The sequence below is a fragment of the Myotis myotis genome, unplaced genomic scaffold (genome assembly GCF_014108235.1).
Source record: "Myotis myotis isolate mMyoMyo1 unplaced genomic scaffold, mMyoMyo1.p scaffold_m19_p_18, whole genome shotgun sequence".
In the NCBI taxonomy this organism is placed as follows: Eukaryota; Metazoa; Chordata; class Mammalia; order Chiroptera; family Vespertilionidae; genus Myotis; species Myotis myotis.
The window spans coordinates 43,308,217-43,326,183 of record NW_023416322.1 but is presented as its reverse complement, the minus strand read 5'-3'; the positions used below and the strand labels follow the sequence as shown (position 1 = coordinate 43,326,183).

General features: G+C 47.3%; 1 protein-coding gene and 4 non-coding genes across 5 annotated transcripts; 4 read left to right on the top strand and 1 right to left on the bottom strand.

The window, feature by feature from the left end:
- The first annotated feature begins 732 nt into the window (after positions 1–732).
- On the top strand, positions 733–805 carry TRNAA-AGC. Its single transcript has one exon. It is a non-coding gene; the product is annotated as a tRNA-Ala (tRNA).
- Positions 806–1,272: 467 nt separating this feature from the next.
- On the top strand, positions 1,273–1,345 carry TRNAM-CAU. Its single transcript has one exon. It is a non-coding gene; the product is annotated as a tRNA-Met (tRNA).
- A 3,199-nt stretch (positions 1,346–4,544) lies between these two features.
- TRNAM-CAU lies at positions 4,545–4,617 on the top strand. The gene has a single exon. It is a non-coding gene; the product is annotated as a tRNA-Met (tRNA).
- Positions 4,618–5,691: 1,074 nt separating this feature from the next.
- On the top strand, positions 5,692–16,147 carry ZNF322 (zinc finger protein 322). The gene is made up of 3 exons (XM_036344868.1): positions 5,692–5,814; positions 11,237–11,311; positions 11,894–16,147. Exon 3 carries the CDS (start codon positions 12,072–12,074, stop codon positions 13,296–13,298), a length of 1,227 nt encoding a protein of 408 aa, XP_036200761.1. The 5' UTR covers positions 5,692–5,814; positions 11,237–11,311; positions 11,894–12,071; the 3' UTR covers positions 13,299–16,147.
- LOC118673876 lies at positions 9,434–9,538 on the bottom strand. Its single transcript, XR_004973529.1, has one exon. It is a non-coding gene; the product is annotated as a U6 spliceosomal RNA (small nuclear RNA).
- Positions 16,148–17,967: the final 1,820 nt, after the last annotated feature.

The following is a 17,967-nucleotide window of genomic DNA, read 5'->3' as shown; positions in this document are numbered from 1 at the left end:
GACCAGAACTTGGCTGGAGATCCTGGCTAGGCTGCTGATCAACTGAACGCTGTCTCCATGTCATTCCTTCTTCGCCAACTCCGTCCACACCTTTGGGGACCCCTGGACCTGCTGGGGCTGGACCCCGGCAACCATGTAGTCATAAGGCCCTGTGATGTGTGGCTTTATTAATAGCCACGCTTGTACAATTCTGATTTCTATGCCTATGTATAAGCATGGACAAGTAATGCCATGTCCTGAGCACAAGTACTGAATACAAGCTGTAGGTCAAATCAGTTCTATGACAGATCTGGAACTCTGGCTATGGTCTAATGCTGGTTAATGTAAGGAACAGAGCTCTCAGCTTTCAAAATGCTTAAAAGTACTTATTTCCTCTTATTTTAAAAATGGGGATGGAGCCGGGTGTAGCAGCTAGTACGGCTTGCCTCTGTCACCCCCAGGCACCCACATCGCGCCCACACCTCCTCCTCCCAGCAGGATCAGGGTTCTGTTCACAGGCCCTTCCGCACCCTGCCTTGGCTTTGAAGGTGGGCCCCCTCTCAGCTCCAGAGGCCGAATGAGGATTGGCCTCGTTTTTAAAAATATATTTCTATTGATGTCAGAGAGGAAGGGAGAGGGAGAGCAAGAGACATCAATGAGAGAGAATCATGGACCAGCCGTGCACTGCTTTGAACACAGCGGTCATCTGGCCATTGTTCGAATTTTGACCTGTGGACGAGGGGAAGAGCAGGTGGGGAATTAGCTCAAATGGTAGAGCGCTCGCTTAGCATGCGAGAGGTAGTGGGATCGATGCCCACATTCTCCAGTTTTTACTACCCCAGCCTCGGTTCTCATGTTAACCCTAAGTCCAGAACATATAGATCTTCCAACTCAGAACTCACCTGTTTCTCACGAGGAGCTGTGATCCCACAAGGGTGAGGTCTACTAGGTTGGTATTTTCCCCCACGTGTCCTGCAACTTGGCCTTGAGTTCGACACAGTCCTGGACAGTGCAGGACGCGTAAACCCAGGTCGAAGCAGCTCAGCAAAACACACGCAGGAGAAACCCAAAGACATCCACACCCAGGCGTGTCGCAATCAAACGTCTGAAAACTAAAGAAAAATTTTTCTGAAAACGGCCAGAGGAAAATGAAAGGGAAACGGCACTGGCTCCTTAGGGATCATTGTCAACCAGGATGGATCGGCTGTCCAACAGCTGGGACGTGAGGCCACCCCGGTGCTTGAAAGGTAATCTTTCCTAGTGTGTTTGCAATACAGGGAACCCCTCCAGGTGGCCCTCTTAGCGCAGTAGGCAGCGCGTCAGTCTCATAATCTGAAGGTCCTGAGTTCGAGCCTCAGAGAGGGCACAGGTGTTTTTTACAGCATGTTCCTTGCACCATAAATCACAACACAAAGAAAAGCTCGCAAATGGTCACAAATAACCATTTCAAAACGGATATCCCACATCCTCCCCCCCACCCCCCCAAACGGGAAATCGCTTTTGGACTTTCTAAGGCTTCCTTCCCAGGGTTTCTATTCAAATGATTGTGGAACAAATTCACTTCACACCAGAAACCACTTGCGACACCTGTTGGGGCTCTTCCTGTCCCTCTCACGGAAGAAGCAGGGAAATTGCTCTTCCAACCTCAGGCTCTGAAGGTGGCCCCACCGCACTGAACAGGTGGGCCAGGTGTGGGGTCATTCATCCTTTTATCCTCCAACAACTATTTCTGGAGCACACATCTTATTCAGGGAACAGTGATTAGAGAGTAAATAAAACACAAACATTCCCTCCCCCGTGGGCGTCATCCAGACACTCCTTGGTGCTTACGGAATCGGTTTAGAGGTTGGGTTCTCTCCCTGTCCCTCTGAGGCCCTCCATGGTCCCTGGGTCCAATGCTGCCTTTCCGTTCAGGATAGGAAAGAGCCTGTTTCAATTATTTTAGACTCAAAATACTCAAAGATAATGACCATGGGATGAGATTCTGACCAGGTTCTCCTTGCCAGCCTTCCCTTTATGGTAGTCTGATTTCTATGGAAGCCAAAGTCTGTTAGACTCTCCTGCCCCGCCTTAGTTTTTCCTAGCGCTTCCTTCCCTGATTCTGTCTTCCAGGAAGACGGGAAGAGGCATGAGATCCCAGCGGCACTCGAAGCCGCGTTGGGAGGAGGGAGCGCGGAGGCTGCCCCACCTGACGGAAACCCCTCAGCTTCTGCACACCTGGCAATGTCTTCATTTCGCCCTCCCTCTTGAAGGACAGCTTTGCCAGCTGTGGGATTCGTGTGTGATTCTCCCCAACCCCTCCTTACAGCACTTCTCTGGCCTCCAACGTTCCTAATGAGAAATCCTACAGAGGATCCCTTGTAGGAGATAACTCACTTCTCTCTTGCTTCCTTCAAGATTCTCTCTTTGCCTTTGTCTTTTTAAATTTTCATTATAATGTGTCTCAGTGTGGGTCCCTTTGAGTTCATCTTCCTTAGAATTCATTGAGGTTTTTGGATGTTTATATGTAAGCCTTTATTCAAGCTTGGGAAGTGTTCAGCCATTGTGTCTTCAATATTCTACCTGCCCCTTTCCCTCCTCTCTTCCTCCGGCACTCTCATAATTATTCCATTGCCACACCTTCAGGTTCACCAGAAAGAAAATGGAAATCACTGAGGCTGAAGAACAGGAAGAAAAAAAGACTGAAGAGAAGTGAGCAGAGCCGGTGAGAGTGCCGGAGGAAGAAACATTTTTCCTTCTTCTGCTCAGTCTGCCTTCAGATCCTTCACGGGTAATTCCTCATTTCAGTAATAGTACATTCAGATCCAGAATGTTTCTTGTTTCTCTTTAGGTTTTCTACCTCTTTCTTTATATTTTCATTTTGTTCACACAACATTTTATTGAGTTTCTCCATATTTTCCTTTAGTTATTTGAGCCTCTTTAAGACAGTTGCTTTAATGTCTTTGTTTACTATAGCTGACATTAGATCTTCTATGGGCACAGCTTCTATTGATATATTTCTTTCATTTGAAGGCCATGCTTTCCTGTTTCCTTGTATGCCTTGTGATTTTTTTGTTGAGCACTGGACATTTGAATCTAATAATGTGGTAACTTTGGCAATCAGATTCTCCTCCTTTCTCAGGTTTTGGAAGGCAGCTATGCTCACCACTATACCACCAACGCAACCTCTTTCTCAGGTTTTGGTTGTTGTTGTTCTTATTCTTAAAAAAAAAATCATTGCAGGCTCTCTGTGTTGAGGATCAGCCTAAAGCATAAATTTAAGGTCTTCTTGGGTCTTTTCTGAGCCTTTTTCTTGGCACACACAGTTACTTTCTAATTTTCCCCATATATGCTGTTGTTTTTTAATGTCCTAGTCTGTAATGTCTAGTTCCCAGAGGGGGTAAGAAGGAGAGAGAGGAAGAGAAAAGAAAGAAAGAAGAAGAAAGAAAGAAAGAAAGAAAGAAAGAAAGAAAGAAAGAAAGAAAGAAAGAAAGAAAGAAAAAGGAAGGAAGGAAGGAAGGAAGGAAGGAAGGAAGGAAGGAAGGAAGGAAAAGGAAGGAAGGAAGGAAGGAAGGAAGGAAGGAAGGAAGGAAGGAAGGAAGGAGAAGGAAGGAAGGAAGGAGAAGGGAGGAAGGAAGGAAGGAAGGAAGGAAGGAAGGAAGGAAGGAAGGAGAAGGAAGGAAGGAAGGAGAAGGGAGGAAGGAAGGAGAAGGGAGGAAGGAAGGAAGGAAGGAAGGAAGGAAGGAAGGAAGGAAGGAGAAGGAAGGAAGGAAGGAGAAGGGAGGAAGGAAGGAGAAGGGAGGAAGGAAGAAAAAGACACTGCGGGGAGCGCGCTGGGAAGGGAGCCCGAGCTGTCAGAGGGAGAGGATTTGCAGCAGGGAGGGAGCTGCAGGGCCTGTGGCTCCCTCCTCCTTGTCCGCACTTCTCGGATCCAACACAGCCATCAGCTACAGCCATGTTTAAATAAGCCCCAAAAGGTGGGAAGAGGAACAAAGAAGAATGAAAAGCAAAGGGAATAAATGATCAATAGGTTATTGATTAGTAAGCCTATATGCAAATGTATCCATACTAACATTAAGTGCACACAATCTAAACACATTAATTAAAAATCAGAGATTGTCAGGATGTATTTAAAATAAATGTGCGGACTATAAGAAACTCAATATGTAGTTATTTATGCGAGTTACGTTATATACCAGATACAGAGTAAGACAGGAAAGACAATTCCAGCGATTTATTCGCTCATTCACTCATTCACTCGGTCAGTGAACTAGTATCTCCCGGGCACCTCCCGCTTTTTTAGAGACCATGAGAGGGAACGCTGGACCGAGACCTCTGGGCAGGGAATCCCCGTCCCGGGAGCCAAGAGCAGCCAGGGCGGCGCGGCTTCTCCGGGCCCAGCTCGGCGGCCTCGGCGCTGGGGAAACCGGAAAGGGTGCACCCCACCCGCCTGCCGGATCCTCCGGGCGCAGCTCCGGGTCGTGATTCTCCAGGAGCCTCTATGGTGCTCTTCCGAACCGGCCGTACGACGGTGCCCGGAAGTAAAATTCACCCTTGTCTGCGGGCCCCGGAGGCCGGGAGCCGGCGCCCTCTTAGCGCAGCAGGCAGCGCGTCAGTCTCATAATCTGAAGGTCCTGAGTTCGAGCCTCAGAGAGGGCACGGCTTTTGTCCGGCCGGACCCCGGGTGCCGCGCGGAGAACCAGCAGGTGGTCCAAGTAGCCTTTTCAAAGCCCACCGTGCTCCCGGCCTGGGAAGTTGCTTTTGGACTTTCTTCAGCTTCCCAGGGCCTCGGTGCAGACGACTGGGAACCAGCCACTTTACACCAGAAACCACAGGCCGCACCTGGCGGCCTCCTCCCGCACGCGGAGGGGGAAGGAGGGAGGAGGAGGGACACGGCTCTTCCGACCGCGGCCCTGCAGGTCGCCCCGCAGCCCTGAGCGGCGGCCCGTGTGGTCACTCCCGCTTCTACCGCCCAGCGTCCCACTCAGGGGCCGTCGGGTCCGGGGCTCGGAGGGCAGACACCGCCCTCCTTGGAGCCGCTCCTCGGTCGGAGTGGGAGGACAGGCGCGCAAAGAAGGTGCATAATAAGCCGCGTCTCTCTGTCTTCCCCTCTCTCTTCTACTCTCTAAAAATCAAGGGAAAATATCCGCGGGTGAGGGTTAACAACAAATAATAAAGAAAATGTTTGTGTTGATTTTAGGGAGAGGAAGGGCCTGGGATAGAGCGAGAGGGACACCCCTCGGCTGCCGCCTGCACGCCCCGCACTGGGATGGAGTCCGAACCCGGGAATGAGCCCTGACGGGGACTCGAACCGGGACCTCTGGGCTCCTGGGTGGATGCGCACCTCCCAGCCACGCCCGCCGGGCTACACTGACATTGACCGAGAACGGCATTTAGCAGAGCCGCCACCCGGAGACCCTCCTCCCGCCTCCTCTCTGGGGTCTCCCATCTCTCCCCGGTGCCTCGGGGTGTTTCTCTCGGGGTTGGCAGACTCCATCCCGGCACCTCCACTCCCGCGCCCAACCCCGGGGCGCGCCGTGCAGAAAGGGAACCGACGTCTGGAACAGCAACAGGAACTGCACCGCTCCGGGCGAGCGGCTCCTACATCCGGGCCCTCGGCCCTGGGCGGGTGCCCGCGCCCTCGCCCCGCCCCTTCCGGAGGCTCGGCCCTATTGGCGCAGAGGCGGGCGGGGCGCGCTGTCGCCGGGGGCGTGACCACGTGACTCTGGGGGTGGGGCTGCGCCGCCGCCTCCGGCCCGGCTGAGGGGGCTCGCGTTCCGGCCCGGTCGCTGTGGAGGCCTCTGCTCCCCGGCCCTACGCGCAGAGGGCGCCGCTCCCGGCTCTCGTCGGCCCCAGGTTTGCTTCCCCTCCTCGCCCGAGGGTGGGCCCTTCGGTCCGCGGCCGCCGGGGAGCCGGACCTAGTGTCCCCGAGTCACCGGAAGTGCGGCCGAGGGGCGGTGCGGGGGCCGCGGGGCGAACGGGCCTCGGGGGGCCGGGCCTGCGGGGTCGGGGCGGATCGCAGCGGATCGCAGCGGACCGGAACCCCGTGGCCGCGGCCTCGGCCTGGGAGCGGCCTTGGTCCGTGCGCCCCCGCGCCTCGGGGACCCTGGACTGGGACGGAAAGGCGATCAATGAAAAGTTGAAAGAAGAGCCGCTCAGCGCGGTGGTTCCTGCGGATCGTGGCCGCGAACGCTGCCGGGCGCGTTTCTGAGCGACCTGGGCTTTTCGTGTAGGGAAAACCGCGGGCGTTCAGTGGACCCCCGCCCCCTCCGCCCGGTCCCCCTCCGCCCCGGCCTCCTCCGCCCCCCTCCGCCCCGGCCTCCTCGGCCCCCTCCGCCCCGGCCCCCAAGCAGAGATTCGGGTCTGGCTGCGGGAGACTCTGGTGGTTTGCATCGCGCCGCGGCCGTTTTGGGAAACTTGCATTCTGTCACTTTGTTATATATATGCCCTTAGCAGTGGTAGGAGAACGGGATCTTGACCTTAGAGGTTGGCGGAATAAACAGTTAGCAGAAGGACTCGGGGCTTTGTTATGAAGTTTGTTATCCAGAGCGATTCCTAGCTTTTGTCTTGAGCTCTTGGGGAGGGAACGCTGGCTGCCAGTGCAGGTCCTTCTTGCAGGAGAAAGTGAAGCGGAGGTGAGGAGCGGCCAGATCGGGGTGAAAGAAGCTGACCAGACCGGGGAGGACCTGGACTAATATGTGCGTGTCCAGCTCCGGGGAAACTGCGCGTTGTTGAGAGTGTGTGTGTTTCCTCCAGGAGAGGGGAGAGGTGTGTGTGGCGAGTAGTTACGGAGGAAGGCAGTCTTGAGTCTTTGTTGTTGGAGCAAGTGGCTCACCGCGCTGTACGTTTCTGTGTAGATTGGTGGACTGTGGAGGAGGAGGAGGGAGGGGGTGGGAGGGCAGGTGGGACGGGAGAAGACCAGGGTCGAGGGGAATGGGCCTTAGCTGTGGGGTAGCAGAGTGATAGGATCAGTCCTACCTGCAGTGCACGTGGATTGCTCACTCCATCCCAACGTGCGCGTTCGCGATGGGCTTGCAGGAACTGCCTCTCGATGGTTTGCAGCCTCCAGGCCCTGTGTCCAGCGCGCAGGCAGGTCAGCAGCCGAGACGGCAGTTTAAATCCTGGCTCTGCTACTGACTAGCTGCGGCATCTTGGGTAATTCTTTACCGGCCCTACGCATCAGGCCTTCTGTCTGTAAGGTGCAAACATTGGTATTGGCACCAGCTGTACAGAGTTCTTGGGAAGATTAAAGGAGGCAGTCTGTGTAATCAATGAAAAATAGGTGTGATAACCCTAACCTAGGGCCCGATAGGGCGAGAATGATCTAACGCTTAGATAATGCTTTAGACCTTGTCTGCTTGTTCCGTATAACCTTTAACTGTAAGGATAACCTTGAGCTTTGAAGTTCTCTGCTCAGCTGCTGTGCTTGTGCTTTTATTGCTGTTCTTTCCGTGCGTCTGACCCTCCTGGTGGATGAGAGAGCCAGTCTCTTCCTAGAGGAGGGCTCCCTGAAGCTACGACTTGAAGGATACTTGTAGGTTTGCCAGAGCTCCTAGCCGGATGCGTTGCTGCTGCGCTCCCAGGATGATGATGGCTTTTTGTTCCGGTATTCATTCATCCATTCAATCATTCATTCATATTTTTATTCATTCAACTAATGTGTTCTAGATGCTAGGTTACTGCAGTGAACAAAAGACTAAGTCCTGACCCTAGCGGGAGTTCTGTTCCAGTAGGAGAGAGAAACACATGAACAGATATAAAACACACACGCTCGGAGAGAAAGAAACAGGATCAGGGGGATGGTTATGTGAGATAAAGTCGTCAGAGTGTGCTGCCTGCTGAGGAAGTAATTCTCAACCAGACCCTTGAATCAAATAGAGGAGCAGGCTGCCTCCTGGGGAAGAGCGTTCCCGGCAGAAGGAAGAGGGCGGCTGGAGATGGGTGGAGGAGCCACACTGCATACAGCTGTGGAAAGTTTGTGTTTTTCCGTGTGATAATAGACAATTACAGTATTTTGAAGTAGGAAATTGTTATTGTCTACTTAGAGTTTTGACAAAATTATTTCCTTATTTAACAATTTTTTTTCTTCTTAGTGCCCCACAGTTGTTGGCTACTTAGGGCAAATATAATACCCTGGGCTGGTAACTGTAGGAAATACTCTGATTCATTTCCAGGCTATGGCCAAGCTCAGAATCCTTTATTTCTTTTTTTGTTAATTCTCACCTCAGGATATTTTTTTCACTGATTTTCAGAGAGAGTGGAAGGGACAGGGAGAGACAGAGAGAGAAACATTTTGGCTGCCTCCGGCACATACCCTGACTGGGCCCAGGCCGGGAATCAAACCCAGGACCCTTCAGTCCTCCAGCTGAAGCTTGTTCCACTGAGCCAAACCGGCCAGGGCAGCATCCGTTATTTCTACTCTGTTCTCTATTTGAGCTTAACAGTAATACACATTTTAAAAGGCAGGACTCCCGTAAACCCACCTCATATTAGCTCTTTGTCTAGATCCTGCATATCTTCATTTAGTTGTGATTCTGGATTCTTCCTTTTCCTTGTGACATTTCTCCATAACTGTGTTTGCACAGTCTTTTTATTAATCATTAACTTGCTGAGTTATTTTATTATTTATTATTTAGTTAATTATTTTAAATGGATTTTGAACAAAGCTTTACACAAGAGGCAGGCACAGAGGATGGGCTCTATGAATGTTACGCTTTTTGTGCATGTGAAGAAGGAATCAAGAAAATAACAGGACCTGTCATTTGTCGAGCACCTGTGGAGACCCAGACGCTGAGCCGAGTCCTTAACTGACACTGTGTCAGTTCTCACAGCAGCTCCTTCGGGCATGTAATCGTAGCTTCCCTGCTTTATCAAAGGGGAAACTGAAGCCAGAGCCTCAAGTCAGTACCCCAGTTCTCACAGCTACAGAGGAGCGTAGTGGGAACTTGAACCAAAATCTGATTTCGGAGCTTGCACATTTAATTTTAACTAGCACAGTGTGCCAACGCTCAGCTACCATGTTCTTTAAAAATTTTTAAATAAAATTAAAAATTTTTAATTTGGAAATAATTTGAGGCTTACAAAAATGTAAAATAGTACAAAGAATACCCATACACCCTTTTCCTGTAATCCCTAAATGTTAACATTTTACTATGTTTGCTTTATGATTCTGTCTACTTGTTTCTCTGCTCACATAGATATGCATTTACATCTGATTCAGCAGTCCCTTTTCTAGAAATTGACTCTGAAGATACACCTCCAACAATATGAAAATACACATCCATAAGGGTATTCATCATAATGCTTATAATTTGAAAATATTTAAAACAACTGAAGTGCCCATAAGTATGAAAGTGGTTGAATAAACTTGGTATAGCTACATATAATGGGGTATTATGCAGCTGTGAAAGTGAATAAAGAAAATCTTTACCAATAGATGTGGAGTGATTTCCAGGATAAATAGTAATTTTTTTTTTCTCATATAGAACACTTCACGAATTTGCATGTCATCCTTGCACAGGGGCCATGCTAATCTTCTCTGTATCGTTCTAATTTTAGTGTATGGCTGCCAAAGCCAGCACTAAATCGTAATTTAAAAAAGTAACAGTATACAAGTGCATGCTGCATTTTGTGTGAGAATGTGCTGGAGTTTGCTAGTGATTTTCACATTGATACTGATACTGGGCTGTAAAATTGGTTTGTGCTCTCTTCACCAGGTTTGGTTATCAGTGTTATGTAATATTTGTCCTGTTTTTTCCCTACGTGATGTGTTTTCATTGCTCTTTCATTAAAAATATTTTTAGAAAGTTTGATTTTTGTTATAATGGCTACGTTTGTACTTAGACCTTTTTAAATGCCTTTATTCCCATTTTTTTTATTTAACCTTTAATTATCTGGTTTCCCAGTTCTTAATAGTATTCTTAACTTCTGCCTGCTATTAATTAATGCAGTAATCAGTGAAGTTATTTCACTGTTTTCTTCCTTTTCTCCCAGTTTTTAGTTGAATTATTTTTATTTTATTTGAACATAATATATTTTACAAGGTTGCTAATTTAGCAGCACATTACCACTTTGCCATTGTAAATTTTTGTTTTTGTTTTAAAACTGGATGGCAGTTTTAGAATATACCAGGGAGCTAGATTGTGCATTTTAAATTTTTTCTCCATGTCGAAGGGCCTTATAGTTTCCTTTGTTCATTTTCTCCTTGGCTGTGAGGTCCTTTCTGCTCTTCCTAAGAGTTGTTCCAGGGCCACCTCTCCTGTGTGCACACTGGGTCTCTTCTCTTCCTTGTATTCTGCTGTTATTAGAAATCTTAAAAAATTTTCTCTTGTACTTAGAGTGGGTTTTCTCTTTTTGACAGTGACCTTTAGATTTGTTCTGCCACAGGCTGCCGCACTCTGTTTTCTGTCCACTGGCTGAAGTCAGTCTTAATCATTGGCATGGGAGCCCCTAGGTTTTCAAACAAATCCCAACTGAATTACATTTTACAGTTTCTCTGACTTCTGCGATTCAGCCTGCATTGAGTTCAGACCAGGGGTACAGAAGGGGACAAAAAATAGTGAACTCGCTGCAGGTCGGGTTGTGTCCCGTGATCTGGTGCGGAGTTCAGAGTTGCGTTTCATGGGAGAACCAGCTGTCATGCCTCTGTCTTTCCTGGAACCAGAACATGAACGCTGTCCTGTTATTACTGGTGGCCATGGGCTAAGTGTATGTTCCCTGTGCTGTCTGTCAGGTCCTCAATAGCAGAACATTGCTGAGGGAACAGCTGAAAGTCTTGTGACCTGGAGCAGGCAGGTCAAACTGTGAGGGAGAAATCAGTGGACAGGTCTGGCTGTCTAACTACTCATGCTCCCAGGTGACTGCGTCCCGAGTTGTTTGTGGCTGAAATATAAATCAGCCAAGTCTGTTGTAAATTGTGGAGGACCAGAATGGTGGCGATGGCAGGCTGCAGGGAAGGTGGGGGTGTCGTCCCCAGGGACCTGTGTTCCCTGATGTACCTCAGACCCAGGCAGCGTGCACTCCTGGGGAAGGCGATGCCTTAGTGTTTCAAAGAGGTTAGTGTCATACCCCCAAGGATGGTTATAGATGTCTTATTGCCCTTTTTCTTCAGGGTCAAATGGGATAACAGGGATTGTATAAGAAAACCATTTTCTCGCCCCCCGCCCCCCCATTTTCTCTTGTTAATGGAAGTTTCCGTTTTCAGGTTGAGTGAAATGATCTAGTGCTGAGTCCTCTCATTTATGACTGTTGACCCTTTTCTTGTCCTTGTGTTTTACAGAATGCAATCTTCCTTGAGAAATCACATTCTCAGGACCAGAAAGTAAATGCTGCGTTTCCTCCATTTACATTCTAGGTGAGCTCCATTTCCTCAGTCTTTTGAAATGTCCCTTTTTTCTTCTAAAAGGCATTTCCTCAGACCCGCTCCCATGGCATCAGCCTTTGTCCTTTACCAGATAAGGACACTAGTAGAGCTGTAATAAGCTGCTTACGAAGCACCAACGATATGCCTGAACCACTCTGTATACTAAGGGAAGAGCAGCGATCAAACAGATGTCATGTCATACTCTAACCATAGACAGCAAGTCAGTGAATACGTGTGCACTGTATTGGGTGGTAAGGGCCATGGAGAAAAACAGCAGCAAAGGGGACAGAGAATTCCAGGGCAGGCACTGCTCAGCCAGAGTGATGGGAGAGGAAGAGCCTGGGTTGGAGATCACCCAGATCATGAAATAAATAATAATCCCTAGTACGTTCCATATATATTGCTGATTGGTTGATATTGGCAAAGAGAGAGACTAACTGATTTCAGCCCCTGAAAAACCAATAGCATTATGTACCCTGATGCAGAATTTCTGTCTTTTCAACAGTGATGTTAATTTTGAGCATTCTTTTCTTAGTTATAGGAATATAAATAATACTTCTCTTTGTCTCACAGTGTTGGAAATACCGAGTAAGAAATTAGTGTATATGATGCTGGAAACTTGTAGAGACAAACAGCTCATGATTCAAAGGCCTAAAACAAGTGTGTCATTCAAGTTCTTATCAGAAAAATGACAATGAAGATGATGGGTCAAGACGACCAGTGGAAAACTCCCTAGGAGAGAGCCATAGAGATGTGCACTTCAGAAAAGAGAGCTAATCAGAGAACTCAGAAAAGGAAATTATATCATGCGCGCCCTCAGAAGGGTCAAAAGATTTTCATTCATGTGCATGAGATTACTCAAATAGATGATCAGTTATACCAGTGCCTTGAACGCGAGCAAAACTTCTGTGAGAACTTAGCTCTTATTATGTGTGAGAGAACCCACACTGGGGAGAAACCTTATCGATGTGATATGTGTGAGAAAACATTTATCCAGCGCTCAGATCTCATTTCACACCAGAGGATCCACAATTATGAGAAACCTTATAAATGTAGCAAATGTGAGAAGAGCTTCTGGCACCACTTAGCCCTGTCAGGACACCAGAGAACACATGCAGGTAAAAAATTCTATACATGTGACATTTGTGGCAAGAATTTTGGACAGAGCTCTGATCTGCTTGTCCACCAGCGAAGCCACACAGGTGAGAAACCATATCTCTGCAGTGAGTGTGATAAATGCTTCAGTCGAAGTACAAACCTCATTCGGCACCGAAGAACTCATACCGGTGAGAAACCATTTAAGTGTCTGGAGTGTGAAAAAGCTTTTAGTGGGAAATCGGATCTCATTAGCCACCAGAGAACGCATACTGGCGAAAGGCCCTACAAATGTAGTAAGTGTGAGAAAAGTTACCGACACCGTTCAGCCTTCATTGTTCATAAAAGAGTTCATACTGGGGAGAAGCCCTATAAGTGTGGTGCCTGTGAGAAATGCTTTGGCCAGAAATCAGACCTTATTGTTCACCAGAGAGTCCACACGGGGGAGAAGCCCTATAAATGCTTGGAGTGTATGAGAAGTTTTACTCGGAGTGCCAACCTCATCAGGCACCAGGCAACTCACACACACACGTTTAAATGCCTTGAATATGAGAAAAGTTTCAGCTGTGGCTCAGACCTTATTGTGCATCAAAGAATTCACATGGAAGAGAAGCCACACCAGTGGTCTGCATGTGAGAGCGGCTTTCTCCTAGGCATGGGCTTTGTTGCCCAACCGAAAATGAGAACTCAAACAGAGGAGCTGCGTTATCAATACAGTGTGTGTGACAAAGGCTTCCGCCAGGGCTCAGCCCTCCTCCAACATCAGACAGTCCACCTCAGTGAGAAACCATCTATCTGTCATGCGGGTGAGAAGGGGCTTGAGCTCAGCCCTCCCCACCCATCAGAAACCTCACAGACGTCTTGGCCAGACAAGAAGTTATAACACCACAAAAAAATGCACTTACGAGTCAGAGAACTCATTAAGATGAAAAACTGTAGGCAAATCTTAGACCTTTGGAAGAGCACAGACTTCAGTGGGGACCAGAGAATCTGCAATTTTAGGAAATTGGGAAATGGTTTGCCCAGAGAGCCACCCTAACAGAACACCTGTCAGTCACTCCAACAAGAAACCTTCAAAGGCCTTCAGGTTTGGCAAACCTTTAGTCTGAGCTCATAGCTGATCCCCACAAGAGGACTCGTACCGGTGGGGAACCTTGGAGACGCAGAGAGTGAGAGAGCTTCCTAGCAATGCTCACTCCTCTCTTTCTGAGGGAATTCGCACCAAAAGAAATGCCCTTGGTGTGAACAGTGCTTCACACACTGTGTACAGCTCACTGGACGTCAGAAAACCCACCCTGGGGAGAAACCCTAGCAAGTGTGGAAAAAGCTTCCAACAGAACTATGACTTTCTTACCCATCAAAGAAGCCATATTGGTGAAAATGTAGGTATTTGTCTGGAATGTGGCGAAAGCATTAGATGGAGAATCTTCTCGGGTTTGAACAACACAAAAAGCCATCTGAGAAGAGCCCTTGTGACTCTGAGAAAAGCTGTCCATGACCAGCTCCTTTGGTATACCAGGGAACTCACACGAGTGAAAACCCCATAAATCTCTCGAGTCTGAAAAAAGTCCTGCTAGAAACCTCTACCTTGGGGCCCCAAAGAACCTACTCTGCAGAGAATTTTGCTCTAGTGAGAGATCTAGTTGTGGACCTTGTACATATAATAGATATGAGAATAACTGTGCTCACAGTTAGCTGACCCCTGGGGTGGAGGCGGCTTTAATGAGTCAGTATGTAAACAGTTGTTAGGTACCCAGAAGCTTGTCGTGGGAGGAGCTTGGGCTGTTCCGAGCAGGCTGATGGGAAACTCAGGTGAAGATGCTTTTATCTGAACCACTTAGTTGATGATTGCTTTAATTTCTCTTTTTTAAAATTTGGAAATCCAGTAAAGGAAAGGACTGTGCCCTTGTGACAGATGGTGTGGCATGCGTCACTGTGGGGAAAGGAGAATACTTTCCCTCTTGATCTCTCTTAAAGAAAAAAAAAATTCTTGGCCAGATTGGTGACTGGTGTTTTGGGAAACTTGCTGGTAGTGAAAAGAACTAAGCAGTGGGGAGGAGTTATCCTGGATTAGAACCCCCAAATGTTTCTCCTTTGGAGGGCCAATCTCATACAGAAGCAAAGCACCCAGGTTTTACGTGGTGTGAGCTGAGGCACACCCTTGACATTTCCTTTCTCTGAAATGTCAGAGTGTCACTGGTATTTGAGATTTCCACGTTAGAGATTCATCTCTTTTCAACTCAGAAGTGCAGATTCCAGGGTGACAGTTATGATGTTGCTAGTATACACATTTTTTTTGACTTCACGTATCATCTCTTTGAATGATAATATATCCTCATCAGCTCCGTGCAGAATGGCTGATGGAAGACTGGAAGAAAGGTTAGGCTTGCGCAGGCAAGTAACACACGATGACGCAGTTAATGGAGGAGCCATGCTTCTTGGTTTAACTATTCTGACGCCAAAGCATTGCTCTTTTCACTCCATTATCCTGCTGTTTATAGCAAATTCAGTCCCATAATGATATGCCTTTCATTTGCTTCATTCTGCCAGAATGAAGAAAAGAGAGAATACTTTTTATTCCCAGGGAAAGGATTGCAATCACAATATAAGATATTTATTTGGCTTGGAATCTAGGATGCTAAATGCTAGAGAGAAAAAGTAGTTGCCAAATTCATCAGAGGTTTGAGAATAAGCACTTATTTCCAGTTTAACAGAATAATTATTATATTTAATATTCTCTAGATGTACTGTAATTGATCCAGGAATCTATACATGGACACTTCTGAGGGTATTTTCCCCTCAGATTAAAAGACATTTAATAAAAATACTTAAGATTTCTGCAGTGTTTGGGACTAGACTGGTGAATAAATATTTTGTTGCTAGTCTGTCTGGTTGATCTGGTCGATCATAGTGAATCCTTGAACTCAGGAGCGTTGGCCTCAGACTCATGGAGGTGGCCAGCGGCTGCTTTGTGTGTGGCTTTAAGCTATGATCCTGATGACTGGCTGCTCATCTTGATAATCCTAGGGTCAGTGGGTATAGCTCATAGTGATAGTAAGGAATCTGATTCTAAGGTGTTTTTTCTTTTAGTAAACAGATCCTGGGAGGTGATTCAAGCTGATATGTTTGTTTTCATAAATAGTTCTTATACCCAGTGTGGTAAAACACACACCATGTATTTGTTTTTCTTTTGAAAATCATGCCTATCACTAGTCTATGTTGGATTATTGTAACACTAAAATAGTATGGGTGTGTGGCATGGTGGTGATAAAATTAGTTCTGGGGCTACTTGTTAGTCACTAGAACTTGCAGAAGGGGACGGAGTTGGTATAATTGACAGGCTGAGTTGACCCTTTTTTCAGCTAATCTCGTGATGACTGTCTCTAGTCTTCAAGTAAATTAAAGATGGACCACCTCAAACACAGAACTTTGTGGGTATGAAACAAGTCCGAGGTCTTTTAACCATAGGGGAAATGTATTGTTACTGTTCCTATAGCATAACCTGAGGTTGGGGAGGACCACTTGGGAGCCTGTAACCAAAACTGGGAGGTAACTTCTGGGATGGATGGAGGTTCTCTTGAAACAGTGCCAACCTACATCTACCTCAGGTAAGTAGTGAGAGTAACTTTCAAGATTTCAGACCAAACAAGACACTTGTATTCAATGTATTCCCATGCTTTAATGTTTTTGTTTTCCCTTAATTCTTAAATAAACATTTGTTTTGAAAAACTGCATTTTGTCTCTACTATACTAAGAACAAACTTCCCCCCCTACACTTGTATTAGAATAAAGCAAATACTCAGGAATCCTTTCACAATATATATCAATTCATCATGATGTACACTTTAAATATCTTACAATTTTATCTTTCAATTATCTATACTAATAAAAGGGTAATATGCTAATTAGACCGGACATCTTCCGGACGACCTTCCAGATGTCCTTCCGGACAAAGCCATGGTGGCGGGGCCGAGGCAGAGGTGGTTAGGGGCAATCAGGCCAGCAGAGGAGAGCAGTTAGGGGGATCAGGCCAGCAGGCAGGTGAGCGGTTAGGAGCCACCCATCCCAGATTGCAAGGGGGATGTCTGGCTGCCAGTTTAAACTGGCAGTCGGACATCACATGAGGGGTCCCAGATTGGAGAGGTTGCAGGCTGGGCTGAGGGATGATCCTCCCCCCCACCGTCCCCCTTCACGAATTTCATGCACCGGGCCTCTAGTACTTCAATAAAGCTGAAAAAAGAATAAGGTGGATAGTCATGTGGCTGGCCCTGAGTCCTGGTGGTGGTGGTAGTTGATGGACCATCTAGAATTCTGGTGCTAAGGCTGAGAGTGAGTGAAACCTGGAAGGAGTGTGTTCTGTGCTCTTTGGACAGTGGGTCCTTTCAGAGCCTCCCCACTGCATGACGTAAACAGCACAGGGAGGAGTAATAGCTTTATCTGACCATATTGGCTAAAAGTCAGTAACTACCAATGCACCATTAATGACTCATGTGGAGTCCAGTGCCCTTGTTACCAATTGTTAAACACATCAGGTTCCCGGAGAAAGACACCCGGGAGAATGTCGTCTGGAGCAGCTCAGTTCTGCTCAACTACTTCCCCTGCTCCACTTGCTGTGCAGGGCAGACGTGCCAGTAGTAGTGCATCATGAGAACAGGAGCACACCTATGGTGAGAGGTCTAGGTGAGTGGGGAAAGGGTTAAACATCCCTTCCAATGTAATTAGTGAAGGACTATAGGTCCTGCCAAGAAACACTTCCTTCTGGAGATGTTAAAGGGACAGGTTAATCCAGACATGGCTGTAACTTATCAGGAAATGCTTTTCTCATTCTGGTTTATAGGGTCCTTACCATGAGAGGTAAATGTATAGGGTTGAGGTTTGTGGGTGAACATGACAGGTAAGAGTTCTGAGACCCCCCTTAGTCAACATTTTGTGCATCTGACAGTTATACCGATCATACAGTTTAGCCTATCTCTATTGAACATCAACTTACCTACCCATCCCCATCCCCCCCTTTTGTTCTTGATAACCCTACCCATGCCCTTTTGATAGAAATGTGGGTTGATCTGTCAATACAATTACAGTGAATACTTACCCATCCCTGTAGTTGAGTGCTGTCTTAGTCCTGATAGAACAGCTTTTATACACATTGCACACGTGTTCCTGCTTCAGTGCAGGGTCTTTTATGTCTGTGGCATCGTTATCTAGTGTTATCAGGCAGAGTGCTATTTACATTTATGGACAGTATTATGCTCAAACCGGCAAAACCAATTTTCTTGGAGACTTATGTTGAAATTATACTTACAATGCCAATTTTATCTTTTTAAAAAATATATTTTTATTATTAGAGAGGAAGGCAGAGGGAGAAATGATGAGCAGAAACATGGATTGGCTGCCTCCTGCACAACCCCTACCAAGGACCAAGCATGCAACCTGGGTATGTGCCTTGACTGGGAATGGAACCGGCAACCTTTCAGTGCACAGGACAGCGCTCCAACCTACTGAACCACACCAGCCAGGGCAATTTTATCCTTTTTTCCACTTTGTGTCTGTAT